Below are 15,985 nucleotides of genomic sequence, written 5' to 3'. Positions count from 1 at the left end.
CAAGGCAGAAAAGATTTCTTCTTTTTCCACAGACTACAAAGATTCTAGCTAGTCAACAACAACAAAAAAAGATAATTTCAGATAAAATGGGTGCCATGAACAATATAAAGCAGATGCTATGGTAGGAAGAACATACTAGAGACAAAGATGAGCTAGATTTAGAGGGATCAAGGAAGACTTGCCTGAAGATATGATGTTTTGAGATGAGCCTCAAGAAGGGCCAGTCACATACAAACCTGTGGGCCAGTGCCTTGGGGAGACACAACAGTAATGCAAAAGCTCTTAGCTGAGATGGAATGTATTTTTAGAATCCAAAAAGAAGCCAAAGCTGGAAATGAGAGGTGTTGTTGTGCAACTTTGTTGACAGTAGTAAGGATTTCGAATTTTTTCTAAGTTCACTGGAGTCTATTGAAGGTTTAAACAGGTCAGTGATCCCAGGACCTGATCACCCATATGCCTTAAGAATACAGAGAGTGTGGTGGTTTGTATGAGAACGGCCCTCATAGGCTCATGTGTCTGAATGCTTAGTCACCAGGGAAGGAGTGGAAGTATCTGAAAGGATGAGAAGGGTTAGGAGGTGTGACCTTGTTGGAAGAAGTGCGTCACTGGTGACCTCAGGCCGAGTGTCTGTCTGTCTGTCTCCCCCCACCCCTTTATGGCCTACAGATCAGGATGTTGCTATCAACCACTGCTCCAGCATCTGCCTGCCTTCTGACATGCACCTCACCATGCTGATAGCAAGACTAAACCTCTGAAACTATAAGTAAGCCCCAATTAAATGCTTTTTCTTATGAGAGTTGCCTTAGACAGGGTGTTGCTTCACAGCAAAAGAACAGTGATTATGACAGACAGGGAAGGACCAGGTGTGGTGGCACATGCCTTTAATCCCAGCACCTGGGAGGCAGAGGCAGGCAGATCTCTGTGAGTTTGGGGCCAGCTTGGGCCACACAGCATGTTCCAGGACAGTGAGGGCGACATAGAGAGACCCTGTCCCAAACAAACAAACAAGTAAATAAATAAATAGAAAAGAAAGGAAGAAAGGAGGAAGGAAGGAGAAAGGGAGAGGAGAGGGGAGGAGAGGGGAGGAGAGGAGGGAGGGAGGAAGAGAGAGAGAGAGAGAGAGAGAGAGAGAGAGAGAGAGAGAGAGAGAGAGAGGGAGAGAGAGAGAGAGAATACAGACAGGGAAGCCATAAGAACAGATAGAAAGCCACTGTGGTAATTTAGGGAAGGAGTGAATGGTAACATTAAAAAATGGGAAAAGGAACTATGGTCTATGGCATCAAGTCTTATTTCCTGCACTAAAAACTATTACTGCTATCTGCTCTCATAACTGGTAAGGGTGTGGCAGAATACAGAGAACAAATTTCCTCATAAGAGACATATACTATTGAATATAAACCTGGCTTTGTGGAGCCCACTCCCTATGGTGGGAGACCTTGCTCAGCCTTGATGCAGGGGGGAGGGGGGAGCTTGGGCCTGCCTCAACTTGATGTGTCAGACCTTGTTGACTCCCCAAGGGAGACCTTATCCTAAGGAGTGCATAAGGGTAGGGTGGGGAAGAGGTGAGAAGTAGGAGGAGGGGAGGGAGAGGGATCTGTGGTTGGTATGTAAAATGAAAAAATTAAAATAATATATATATAATAGAAAGTATACATACTGAAATTTTTTAATTAACATGTAATATATATTCCACTGAAAATTATGTTTCTATGAAATAAATACAAACTAATGCTAAAAAACAAAAAAGCAAAAAAACCCAAAAACTAGTGATATGGCTCAGAGGTTAAAAGTGCTTCCAGTAAGCCTGATGACCCAAGTTTTATCCCAGGGACCCACAGTGGAAGAACAACTGACTCCTGAAAGTTGTCCTCTGATCTTTACACACACACACACACACACACACACACACACACACACACACACACACACAAAAAAAAAAAAAAAAAAAAAAAAAAGCTAACTGAAAAGACTTCTGCTTCACAATAAATGTTTTGCCCAGATAAATTCTATAGTTTGTAGACAGAACTGAAGGTGCTGGAGGCAGACTGAGTATAAGTTGATATCAGAACACATAACATAACCTTCATTCATCTGGTTCAAAATAAGTCCTTGACAATGTGGAATTGAGGATGTTAGAGTGATCAAGAACTGCTTTAGTGTTCCTGTTACCTTTCTCCAAGATTTGGTCTCACAGATCTGCTGATCTTATACTTTAGCATACAACTTAATCACAGGTGAGCAAAGCCTGGGAAAATACTGAACCTAAAAGACTGATTGTAATAAGTTAATTTTAAAAGAGAATTGCTTTTATAACTGGTCAGTCCATTTGAAAAAAAAAAAAATCAAACCAAGCTCAGAAGGCTGCTTTGTGAATACAATAGAAGAGATGGGTCAGATTAGAGATGGCTGCAGGTGCCTAAAAGCAACAGGTTCCCTCCAGATAGGCTAGATACACAGTGTCCTCTTAGCCAGTGATAAGTATAATTGTCAAGCAAACAATGCCTATTCTTCTTGCCTGCTCACGTGTCTGGTCAACCCTAGCCTGTTAATACTATGAGAATGTATTTTGTAAATAAAAGAGATCTTTAAGTAGTTGGCAATTTTTTATTATCTGATTCCTAAACTGATTGTTTTTACTGTAGAGATACATAACTGTTTTACAAAGATATTAATCCTGAGGGTGGAGAGATGGCTCAGGTTAAGAACACTTATTACTCTTACAGAGGAGCTGGGTTCAATTCCCAGCACCTGCATCAGGAGGCTCAAAACTGCCTGGAACTCAGTTCCAGGGACTCTGACACCCACTGCTGGAGTCTAAGGGCACTGCACACACATAATGCACATACAGACAAGTAGACACAATTGCATACAAATTGAAAAAATCGTTATTGATGACTTCAAACATGTTCAGACTGCTTCTCACTCCACATTCTAATCCACTAGAAAGACTTCTCAGGTCTATCTCTAAAGTGAGTGAATCACAAATCTGTGTGACCTTTATTCTCTGTTCTCTAGCCAAGAGTTTTTGAAAACACATATCAGAGCCGGGCAGTAGGTAGTGGCATACATTTTTAATCCCAGCACTTGGGAGGCAGAGGCAGGTGGATCTCTGTGAGTATGAGGCCAGCCTAGTTTACATAGTGAGTTCCAGGACAGCCAGGGCTGTTACATAGAGAAACCTTGTCTCAGAAAAAAAAAAAAAAAAAAAAAAAAAAAAAGCAAAATTCAAAACAAGGGGAAAAAAAGAAAAGAGCTAGGAGAGAGACAAAACAGAATGACAAACCAAAAGGCTTCTCACTCCATCTCTGTGTCACAGGTATGAACGTGGCACAAGTAACTATTACATTTGATTGACACTGCAAGGTAGAAAATCCCACCCTTATCTTCAAAAACTCCTAATCCTCTCAGGAAATAAATGAATCAACCGAGAGGGTTAAACTGTGGGGCTCTGCTGGGAAGGAACTTTAGAAAAGATACAAGTTAGTACAGACAGTGAGCCAAAGAGGCTTCACCCAAGACTTGAATACCACAGCAGACCAGCAAAGTGCAGGCTGCACGAAGCAAGCTGAGGGATCCAAATTTAGATAGGAGTAAAGAACTAAAGGTCTCAAGCCCAGTGTGGAGGTGCACAACTTAATCCCAGCACTTGGGAGGCAGAGGCAGGCAGATCTCTGTGAGTTAGAGGCCAGCCTGGTCTACAAAGCAAGTTCCAGGACAGCCAGAACTGTTACTCGGAGAAACCCTGTCTTAAAAAAACAAAAGGAAAAAAATAACTAGTGATCTCAAAAAAGTCAGTAGAAACATCAACAGGGAGAATTCAGACGGTAAAGAGCTCAGAATAATGCTGTATCTTTTCTTTTTCCAAAAGATCACAAAAAGAAATAACTAAATAATAATAATAAAAATGTGTGTGGCTGCTACACATATATGACTAATGTTGACATGTTACAAGATAGCCTTCTCTCCAATCAATGTTGTTTTTCTTTTTTCTAACATTCTTACATAGTTTTTTGTTTGTTTGTTTCTTTTTTGTTTGTTTGTTTTTTCAAGACAGGGTTGCCCGGCGGTGGTGGCGCACGCCTTTAATCCCAGCACTCGGGAGGCAGAGCCAGGCGGATCGCTGTGAGTTCGAGGCTAGCCTGGGCTACCAAGTGAGCTCCAGGAAAGGCGCAAAACTACGCAGAGAAACCCTGTCTCGAAAAACAAAAACAAAAACAAACAAACAAAAAAAAGACAGGGTTTCTCTGTAGCTTTGGAGCCTGTCCTGGAACTCATGCTGTAGACAAGGCTGGCCTCGAACTCACAGCCTGCCTCTGCCTCTCAAGTGCTGGGATTAAAGATGTGCGCTGCCACCACCACCCAGCCCATAGTTTCTAAAAAAAATCACATAAAACTGATTCCACTTATAATAAAATATAAAGTTCACGATGAATTGCTCTGTTCATACAGTAGTCCAGTAACAATCTACAGCCTCGACTCAGATAAACATACTTATATATAGTATACATACATTACCATCTATACACTACCATCTTACCTCAGGTTCTTTGGGATTTGTGTACAGCTGTTTAAGGGAAAATACACAACACTTAATATCCAAAATTTACTAGATTACTGCTCATTGAATACACTGTCTATGTAAAGAGTTCAATTTGTGCTCTGTTAACTGAGTATTACCTGGGCATATTTCAAGCTAGAGATAGGATTAACTCTTATATTGAACACTGAATCTTTTGTTTGTTGTTTTTTGAGACAGGGTTTCTCTGTGTATCCCTGACAGTCCTGGAACTCGCTCTGTAGACCAGGCTGTCCTCTAACTCACAAAGATCTGCCTACCTCTGCCTCCAAGTGCTGGGATTAAAAGCATGTGCCACCACACCCAGCAAGAACACAGAATCTTTAGACTGTCTATGTGGAAGTTTCTTAAGATTGATGTAAAGTATCTGTAATTAATATGACTGAGCTGTAAAATATTTAAATAATTAATATATATATATATTATCAATGGTATCTCAATTTTCTACCATCATTTATTCCCATGGATATACAAAACTTCAAAAAAGTCTAAAAAACTTGAAAAAAAACCCTTTGAACCTGTTACATAACCAAAAAATGGAAATTCTAAGTGTTAGTATGGTATATTCTATATGTTCTCTCATGTAATATATATGCCAAAGAAATATACTGAATTGAATATTTATAATATCTTATTAAAGCTCTGATATACCCAATTTTTTGTTTGTTTGTTTTTGTATTTTGAGACAAAGTTTCTCTGTGTAGCCCTGGCTGTCCTGGAACTCACTCTGTAGACTAGGCTGATCTTGAACTCACAGAGATCCACCTGCCTCTGCCTCTTGAGTGCTGGGATTAAAAGTGTGTGCTGCCCTCGCCCAGCTGAAACATCCAATTTTTAAAATGTTAAAATGCCATAAATCCCAAAAAGGAGAAAGGGAAAGATTACTGTCTAAATGCTTCACTTGCCAAAAGTCAGTGCAGAGACAGCTGAGACTTCGTCTTCAAGTACATACTTACTGTTAGCACTGCCATGTGAAGCTTCAAGAGAAAAGAAAACTGTGTTATTATATGCTTGCACTACTGAACAGTCATTTCTGATAGAGACTAATTCAAATATTACTTCAGAGAGGTTCCATACACTTGGGTAGGAAAATATTCACAAGGCCAGAAAAAGGAACTAATAATTCACTCATTCAAACAATATCTATTACAGACACTAGCTTTACTGGAACAGAAGAAGGATACAAAAAAAGTTTTTATTTTCTAAGTTGGGTACCAAAGATATACAAAACAATTCATTATTGCTCAAAATTAAATGTACCACAAGAATCTCTAACAAGTACTTTTGAAACTAATCTAGCAAGGTAAAAGTATTAGGAAGTCTGGTGATCTTACAAATTCTTGTCTCTCTATATAAAGTACAAATAATAAGACATTTTCTCAGCTTTAACAAATTTTGGAATATATAGACATAGATAGAATCAAGTCTATGATAAAGTTTTAAACCTAAAATATAAAATTTGAGGACCATAATTCCACAGCAATTGACTAAAACTTTAGTGCCACCGTGTGGCTATTTTGGCATATAACTGATTTTTATGACCACACAGTAAAACTGTTAATAGTTTACTGATACATTAAAAAAAATACAGCCACTGATCTCAAGAAACATGCAGACTAGTAAGGGAGATGAACATTAAGAAAAAAATCACATGGCTATGGCATTACACTCATGGTTTTGGGGTTCGTTTGTTTGTTTTGCTGTGAAGAAACAACACGGGGTGTAAGGAGAACACTGACTGGGGGACAATTTTAACTGCAGAAGGACAAACTGGAATTAGGCAGGACATACGCATGGGGTCTGGGACAGAATTTTTCAGGCAAGACAAACAGTCTGTGCAAAGATAAAGGAACTGACATGCTCTAGAGTCTTTAGCTTGCACAAGGGAGTGAGGGGGCATCTTGGAAAGGCGAATGGGGAAGATTCAGATCTTCTTCATCACTGAAGGATTTTAAACTTTATCTTAAAATTCCTGGAAAATTTTAGGCATAAAGAGTAACATGACCAGACTTCGGTTTCTGAAAGAATGTTGTGTGGAAAGTGGGCAGGATTGTAAGAGATGAGGGTGGGAATAAGGAGGAAATTATATGGTTCCTTTTTATAAAAATTATTTTAATATATATGCTTATTTTAAAGAATTCAAATTTATCATAAAATATAAAGTACCAAGAATTTCATAATTAGTAATATCATGTTCTTCAACAGAACATCTTCCTAGGGCTCTAGCTACTCAAAACTTGTTTTTACTTAAACTCCGTTTTTTTTTTTTTTTTAAAGAAACAGGGTCTTGTCACAAGCCTGGATGGCCTCAATCATGATCTTTCTGCCTCAATTTCCCATTTAACTACTTAATTATATATACTCCCTGCAATAAGATCATATGAGAAAAGTTATAAAATACTAACAATCACAAACAATGTAAATACTGTTTAAAAGACCATCAGGCATGTCCAACCTTTTGATACTGTGAAATGACATTGTCATCTACAAGGTTCACATTGGAAAACCATGTAACTGAATCACAAACAAACAAACAAACAAACTACAAAAGTCTCATGTTTTGTTTACAATTTTTCATTGGACCACATTCATAGTTATCCTGTGTCACATGGTCCACAGGCTGTGGATTGGACACATCTGTATCTAAGGTTTTGTCTATTCTTTTCTTAAATTTTTAAGACTTATTTACTTATTTATGTGTCTTGTCTAGGCAGCATGTGCATGCAGTGCCCACAGAGGCCATAAGAGGGTGCCAGATCCCCTGGAACTAGTTACAGATGCTAGCGAACTGGGTGCTGGGCTTGAACCCTGGTCCTCTGGAAGAGCAGCCAATATTCTTAACTGTTGAGTCAACTCTCCAGGCCCAGTTTGTGTTTTGATGTTCCTAGGACAGTTCAACTACTGTTCTCTATTATTAACTCATTCAATATTCTTTTAATTTAGACGTTTCATTTATTACTGTTGTGTGTGTGTAAAATGCAAGTGTTTAGGGGTACACATTCCATAGCATGTAAGAATCAGAGGACAACTTTGTGGAGTCAACTTTTACATATGTTCTAAGGATCAGTAGGTCCCAGGCTTGTGTGACAAGTACCTTTATCTGCTGAACCATCTTGCCTGCCTCTAACTCGTTCAATTTCAAAATAACTCTTAAGAGGTAGGTTCTGTTATATCACTTTTCTTTTCCCTTGAGACAGGGTTTCTCTGTGTAGCTTTGGTGTTATATCACATTTGTGTTGATAAATTAAAGTACTGTAGTAGATTGTCTGTCCAAAGTCACAAAGATGTAACTAACAAAATTGGGATTCACCTCAGATTGACTGCAGAATGCTGATCTTTTTTATTATTCTTAAGCTGATTTTTATGTGCATGAATATTTTGCATGCATGCATGTATGTGCACCATGTGTGTGACTGTTAGAGTTCCTGGAATTAGATGGATGGTTATGAATCACCACATGGGTGCTGGGAATTGGACCCTGGTCCTCTGCAAGAGCAGCAAGTGCTCATAGGAGTCATCTCTCCAGCCTGAGAATGCCCCCTTACATTGTACTGCCTCTGGATGATGAACACCCAGGAAATGTTGCTAATGAATTGTTAAATCTTGTGATGATCCTCAAACCCTTCTCAACTCGTCCAAGTGCTTAGTGGCTTTAAAGATCAACAGTCATTTCTTCTTAAGCTAGAGATACAGCTTGAGGACACAGCACTAGACTAGGATGTGTGAAGCTGTCCTGCACTCATCTCCAGCAATTCTTTGAAAGACTGCCCTTGAATCTCTGCCGGGTGGAACCCCTCCTTTGTTATGCTTTCCTGCTGCACAGATTCTCCACCTTTCCTTTGGATATACAGTTAGGAGTAGTACTGTTCCTCACGCTGTGATAGGGTGATGTCAAAATATCTCTGTATTTTTAAGTATCAAACTGACATGGAAAACATCAAGTCCAATTGACCCATCAGAAAGGGTGCAAACCTAGCTCTAGAGCTGGGCTCCTAAGAACAGCTTTTAGAGTCTTTAATTTGTGGCCTTTTTGGAAGTCTAGGGAGCTCTCAAAAGAAACTCCGGTGGGATAAGGGGAAAGGTGTTGGGAGGAATTCACAAGGACTCTAAAAAGCAACTTCCCATTGATACAGAAGTACTGTCAACAGTTTAGCAACAGGTATAGCTGGGCCAGTGTGTAACTGCCGATCATCAGCCCTCATATGAGCACCACTCACCTTCTGCCATGGTCTATAAGCCCTTCCCTTACCTGTTTTATCTTTCTATCCCTCTGTCCCCTGGGTCAACATGGAATAAATCGGGAATAATAACTGTTCACTCAAGAGAGGGAATATATGACTACACTAAATAATTGAATAAAAGCTCAGTCCCATCAACATTTCTTAAATGGGAGCTGGAGTAAAGACACAGGGAAAAGTAAAGGGAGCATAATGGCAGCAATGTCATTTATATGCATCTGACCTCTTCAAGCAGGCCTAGAGCCTGTATTTTTCACACTCTTCCTGTCTAGGGAAGCAGGAGAGAGCATATGCACATAAAATTTGAGCTGTATTTTCAAAAAAATCAGTTACACACATGAGTTATAGTTACCAAAATAAAACAGTAAAAATTCATCATTTAACTATGTTTTCCTTTCCCATCTGCAAACTGAATTACCACTATTATGAACATGTTCAATGTGCTAACTACCAGATTCTTGTCTTCCCTAACCCACATCCTGTGGATCTTGTCCAATGACTTCAGAGGAAACTGTGGTTAAAAAAGATATGAGTATAGAAAAGAGGAGAATGAAGCTTTCGTTTCTAATTGATGTTAAGGGAGACATCAGTGGGACAACAAAGACAAAAGAAAATTGACTGGTGAATACAAAGGTAGGCACTGTTACACTGTTAAACACTACACAATAAAAAGTCTAAACTTTTTTAAAAGGTAAAAGGTGAATCTTTAATTCTGATGTAAATTGTAAAACATTCTTACGTATCTCTTTTCCAAAGCATCAAAACAACCTTGAATCCTGTTAAGAAATAAATATCCAATGTCACTTTGGACCACGTGAACAGCCAAAAATAAACCCAAGTATATAATTAGTTTACACTTCTATTTTGAAGTATATAAATTAACAATCATTTTATCTTTTATGTTTAATCACCTTTTAAAACTCCCAACATCTTTCCATATATTTATGGAGTGTTATAAAAACACACAAGCAGTTCTGAAGCGCAGAGTGTGTTTTCTCTTCCCCTCACCACAGTGTTAGCACAGATATGCATATGATGAACAATCAAATGTAGAATCGTTTTCTCTAGACAAGCCCATTTTCTTCTAAAACGGAATCAATAGTTTAAAATAACACTGAATAGTTGCTACAATTTCCAGGAAAGAGAACTAAGAAAAGTGGTTTAAGGAAATGATTTTACAAAATAAAGTTTTACGGGTTATTTCAGTCATGACAAAAATGTTGTTTAAATTTTACAAAATTTACTTACCATTTAATAATATGTAATGACCCAGGACACTTTTTGTCTTCCCGGAGAATTTTTAAACTGAGGTCTAAAAATATAGAAACACAACTGTTTGTACTGAAAAATCCATGTCAAATAGAGCATTTCTTGCATTTTCTTTGTTTTTTTTTTTTTTTTTTTTTGGAGGGGAGGTGGGGGTTCGAGACAGGGTTTCTCTGTGTAGCCCTGGCTGTCATCGAACTAGCTCTGTAGACCAGGCTAGCCTTGAACTCACAGAGATCCACTTGCCTCTGCCTCCTGAATGCTGGGATTAAAGGTGTTCGTCACCACCACCTGGTGCATTTTTTTTTTTTTTTTTTTGGTTTTTCGAGACAGGGTTTCTCTGCGTAGCTTTGCGCCTTTCCTGGAGCTCACTTGGTAGCCCAGGCTGGCCTCGAACTCACAGAGATCCGCCTGGCTCTGCCTCCCAAGTGCTGGGATTAAAGGCGTGCGCCACCACCGCCCGGCTCACCTGGTGCATTTTTAAACTTCTAAACACCTACTTTAAAAATAAATTCTGTTGATAATTATCTCAGTCCTAATTTTGGAAGCAGTTTGGCAGACTTCCTATTCTACAGTGTAACCCAGCTGGGTTTATTGCAAAGTTGGTTTCTATTACTTCTTTGTTTCCTTCTAAGTAATCTAAGGTGTCACTGAGATCATCTCAAGTGACAATTTAAACATAGTCCCAATTTAATTCTTTATTATTTCTTTACCTCTCAATGAAAAAAAAATTAAACACAAATGTATAAATTATTCTCAAACATTTCCATGTGAAATCTAACTACTTCTCTATATTAGGAAAGAAAAGGAAGACATTACAATTTTGGGTTGAAATCAGTATAAAATCATTGACTCATGTATGATTTAATAGGAACGTCTTGAATTTTGAAATATTCATTAATTTATGAATTAATGAGCCACACTGCATGTGTAACCGTTACAAGACAACTTAGAGGAGTCTCTCCTACGCTGTATGGGTCTCAGGGATTGAACTCATATCTTCTTTGGCAGCAAGTATCTTTCTACCTGCTGAGCCATCTCACCAGCTCTCAGACCAGAGTCTTTCATCTTTTCATATTGTTTTCCAATGTTAAAGTTAACATCACTTCCACTATTGTTGGGGGATATGAAAATTATTCTAATTTGACAAATACTTAGAGATTATTAAAAAGTAGAGTACCATATAAATATCGCATGCTGTGAACAATCTTTCTCTACACTGAGTAAGTATTACTCTCTGGTTAATAAAGAGCTACCTGCTCAATAGTTGGGCAAGTAGAAGTTAGGCAGGACTTGCAGACAAAGAGTGCAGGGAAGAAGGAGGGCAGAGAGAAGCAAGATGAACACGCCGTGCTGATAAAAGGTACCACCACATGGTAGAGCACAGTTAAGAAATATGGGTTAAGTTGAAAGCTAGTTAGTAACAAGCCTAAGCTATACGCTGAGCATTTATAATTAATAAGTCTCTGTGTGCTTATTTGGGAGCTGACCAGCAGTTCCAACGAAAAACTCCATCTACAATTGAACATTTTTGTGACATGTCACTTTAAATACAAATACACTGAGGGAGACTGACTTCTACTATTAACATTCTACTATTAACTATGGTGATATTTTATTTGTACTGAAATGTAATTTTAATTTTATGTTAATAAAGTTGCCCTGGGGTCAGAGCTATTAGAGCCATAGCAAGAGCGTGATGGTTAGAAGAGCTAGGTAGATTTCTGTGTGTTCAGGGATACAGCCAGTATTGGAGACATACACCTTTAAGACCTGGAGGGCGGTACTTACAGGCAGTGATGAGGCAGTCATGTGGTTGGGTTTACAACCAATGAGAAGGCAGAACAGAAAGACTATTTAAACACAGACAAACAGGAAGTAGCTCTCTCGGGGAAGCTAGGAGCACTGCAGGAGGTAAGATTTTATCTCTGAGCTCTGACCTCTCGGCTTTCTCTCTTTTACATTGGCTCTGTGTTTTTTATTTTAAAAAGACGATTGGATACATCTACAATTAACAGTCACCAAAAAAAACAAAAAAAATGAAACTATGAGCAATAGTTTTCCCACCATGCCTATGGTAGTATGAGCCAATGTTCCTAGAAAGAAGGTGTGCTTTACAAGGCTGACTGATTAAAACTTCAATGATTGTGGAAAGGTTGGAAAGTTGAAGGGCCAGAGCCTAACTAAATATCTTGTGCTATCTCTAGTCCCCTTAATAGCCATTTATTGCCTAACCTCAGTTCATGAGCTAATGCCCTTGGGTATATTAGGTGAGTCTTTTTGGAATATACCAACAGACTCTCTAGTTTACACTAACACAAAAGCTGAAAATGTCAGCAGACAGCACCTGAGGCTGACAGCAGAGATTTCCCCACTTTGCTATACCCCCTACCACCAAGGTGTTTGAAAGTGTCTTGATTTACGACTTTCTTTGTTCTGTTACAAAGAGAACTTCATGAAACTACTTCCACACTGGAACATGGATTTGGGGTTGGCAGCAACCTAAATCTGTGTTATTCACATTTGGCTCTAGAATAAACTATCTCTTTACCTTTTGAGGTAAGACCTGTGTTTTTTATGTCAGCAGTAGTAATGACATAACAAGCATTTAATTTACCAAAGCATGTCTTCTTTTATAATTCTATGTTCCAAACAGGAGGGGAAACTAATTATATGCTACCTGTAAACACATTAAATCTTATAGATCTATCCCATAAGTTAAAAGAAGTCATTAACACAAAGAAAGGTGCCATGATTACAAGTACCATGTTTATGTGTTTATAGCAAACACACATTTCACTGATGTTCATTTGGAGAATCAATATTGCTTAAGAAAATAACACTGAAATGAAGCCATGGTATATTATTAAATATAAACATGAGAAATTTCCAATTAGATTAGGAAAAATAGCATTTTAAAAGGAAATGTGTGGTTCTCTATATTTATTTCCCAAATGATAGTTCCCATTTTAGTGATTAATCAACAAAACTTAAAACAAAGCTCTTTAAAAATTTATTTTATTTTTATTATGTGTATGGGTGTCTTGCCTGCATGTATGTCTGTGCACTGTGTGTGTGTCTGGTGCCTAGAGAAGCCAGAAAAGAGGGTTGCATCCCCTGGAACTAGAGTTCAAGATGGTTGTGATGCACCATGTAGGTGCTAGAAATTGAACCGGCCTCTCTGGAAGAGCAGTCAGGGCTTTTCACTATGGAGCTGGCTCTCCAGCCTCACTGGTTTGTGCTACAGCACATGTAGAGGAAGGAGGACAACTCCGAGAGCGGTTTTCTCCTTCCACTATGTGGGTTCTGGAAACTGAACTCAGGTTACCAGGCTTGATGGCAAACACCTTTACTGGCTGAGCCATCTTGCTAGTTTTTTGTTTTGTTTAGACTTGGGTTTTTGTTTTTGTTTTGTTCGTTTGTTTTCCCAAGATAGCTCTGGCTGTCCCATAATTCACTTTGTAGACCAGGCTGGCCTAGAACTTACAGAGATCCGCCTGCCTCCGGAGTGCTGGGATTAAATGTGTACACCACCTTGCCTAGCTTGATTTGGCTTTTTAAGACAGGGACATACTATGTTGCCCTGGCTGGGCTAGAATTCTCTACATCAACCAGTCTGGAGTTGAACTCAGAGCTCTTCCTGCCTATCCCTGGGTACTGGGATTAAAGATATACACCACCACATGTGATCCACAACTCAACTTTTCAAACAAATCATAAGATTTTGAAAAACTGAAGAGCCTCTGGTACAATTTCTTCTAAGGAGCCAGAAAGACCTGAGATCACTCCTGGGAAAACCATAATAAAAGGGCAGAACTGACTAAAACTGGTCCTCTGACCTACATGGCCACACATGTCTATGCATTAAACACACACACACACACACACACACACACACACACACACACACATTAAAAACAATAAAATGAAGAGGCAGGACTGGCTATTGTAAAAAGAACAGAACTGATTAAAATAACTGTCTAAATATCCACGCTAATCAACAAATGGATTTGCCTCTCCCAGGCATATTTATATGTTAATAGGGAGAAGTTTCTCACCTGACTCCTTTGAACTTCCTCAAGGTCAAAATGTGTACCTCAAAGAACAAATTCAACTGAGGCACAAAATAATGTAAATCTTCAGCATTAAGACAGACTTTTGTTCTGGCTTTTATAGGGATAGTGTACAATTACTAGACTTAGCTCTACAAGTTTCTTTTTTCATTTGATAACTAGCTGGAAGTGAATGGCTCCTATAAATAAAACCAATACACATAGCAAAATTAAAATGGAAATGGATTAGTAAATTGATCCTGAAGAACATGCCCCTGAGTTAGAATTAATGCACTCTGTGAAAGGGGAAAGGTTTCCTCCTGCTAAGTAGAAAAGGGACACTAGCCAAAGCAATCATTTAACTCAACTTTACCATCTAAATGGCGATCTCTGTAAGAGCTCTCTGGAAACAGGCCCCTCAAATATGTTATGCATGAGATAGAAGTAGCAAAAAGTTTCTTCACCATTACCAGTGACTCATGCTCATTAGTGATTTGGGATGGGAAAATTGTGCTCTGGAAGAAAAAAAATAGATGAAAAAAATCAGTATTCATGAATATATTCAGCTCACCAACAATTACCACAGAAGGATGGAAAGACTTTTTAAGACTTCAAATCTAATACATTTATTGGTAATCAAAAGAAAACAGGGCTCTGGATACTGTGTTAAAATAGATCTTCACACAAGCAAGGTAGAACAGAAAGGCAGGCAATTACTCAAGTAATTAAGGACTAAAACAATTTATGTCAACGAGCCACAGATCTGAGGCAAAACTGGAAGTCTAATTATATAACCTCATTCCTCTCTTCACACTCGCCTCAGACTTCTCTGGAATCTGAATCTTACTCTTGTTTGTTTCCACTGCTCTCTCCAAAGTCACTATGTACATCTGTCCCACCACTGCTTCTCATCCCTCACCAATATGTACCTTCTCTGCAGCGTTTGACACTGGATCCAGATTTCTCCCTCAGGTTATCTTGACACTATTTTGTTTTGTTGTTTTGGCAGAACTGGGAATCAAACCACAGGACCTTGTTCTGTGTTCAGCAAAAACCTCAGTTACTGCACTAAACTCCTACCTCCTAACACCATTTCAGCTTTCATCCATCCCTACACACCTGACTCCCACCCCAATGCATGAGTCCTCTTTGTTTGAACAAGGTTTCACTGTGTAGTCCCAGCCATCCTGGAACTCACTCTGTAGACCAGGCTGACCTCCAACTCACAGAAATCCTCCTGTCTCTACCTCCAAAGTGCTGGGATTGAAGGGTGCACCACCACACCCGGTCCATTTCTTTCTTTTTCTTTTTAACCAGTTGTCCTCCCCTGGAGTCTGTATTCAATCCTTTTCTCTATTCACAGTTCTCTTGGATAATCTTGCTTATCCTCACAGCTTCAGTTTACAGCCTATAGAGAAGACTTCAATTTCCAACTCATGTTCTCTGCCTACACTTCTAATAGCTGGGCAGCTGTTCCTATACTACTTTGTAGACCCCGAAATTCAGTTATCTCTGCCACCCTACTTAAAGAATGGTCCCCAGTTTCAATCCTAGACAAGTAAATTATCATCTATTCCAGTTACCACACTAGCAACTTCATTCACCTGTGGCTTTTCTCTTTCTATCATGTGCCATATCTAAACATCAAACTGTCTCTTTTTATAAATAATTTTTAAAAGCATGAAAAGAAGTAAGAAAAGTTCTCTGTGTGCTATGTGTATGCTCCTGTGTGTGTAGGTACACAAATGTGTGTGTGTATACAACCATGTATGTACACATGTAAGTGGCCACCAAAGGCCACCCTTAAGCTATTATGAATCGGGTGCTATCACTTTGTTTTTTGAGACAGGGTC

The 15,985-nt window shown here is 38.9% G+C and overlaps 1 protein-coding gene across 3 annotated transcripts in view; it reads right to left on the bottom strand.

Annotated features, from left to right (window-relative positions):
• Nucleotides 1-15,985, bottom strand: part of Hormad2 (HORMA domain containing 2) — a 98,540-nt gene that overhangs the window by 68,380 nt on the left and 14,175 nt on the right. For all 3 annotated transcript variants that reach the window (XR_005092063.1, XM_037208122.1, XM_037208121.1), the window contains 5 exons: nt 14,506-14,647; nt 10,063-10,126; nt 9,554-9,590; nt 5,533-5,553; nt 4,538-4,564 (listed from right to left, as the gene is read on the bottom strand). Coding sequence is in view for 2 of the 3 variants with exons in the window: in XM_037208122.1 (XP_037064017.1) it covers nt 4,538-4,564; nt 5,533-5,553; nt 9,554-9,590; nt 10,063-10,126; nt 14,506-14,647 (291 nt within the window). In the remaining variant the exon portion in view is untranslated. The remainder of the gene's footprint in view (nt 1-4,537; nt 4,565-5,532; nt 5,554-9,553; nt 9,591-10,062; nt 10,127-14,505; nt 14,648-15,985) is intronic.

Source organism: Peromyscus leucopus, chromosome 7 (genome assembly GCF_004664715.2).
Source record: "Peromyscus leucopus breed LL Stock chromosome 7, UCI_PerLeu_2.1, whole genome shotgun sequence".
Classification (NCBI taxonomy): Eukaryota; Metazoa; Chordata; class Mammalia; order Rodentia; family Cricetidae; genus Peromyscus; species Peromyscus leucopus.
The sequence above is the reverse complement of the archived record's forward strand: the minus strand, read 5'-3'. Positions and strand labels throughout refer to the sequence as shown.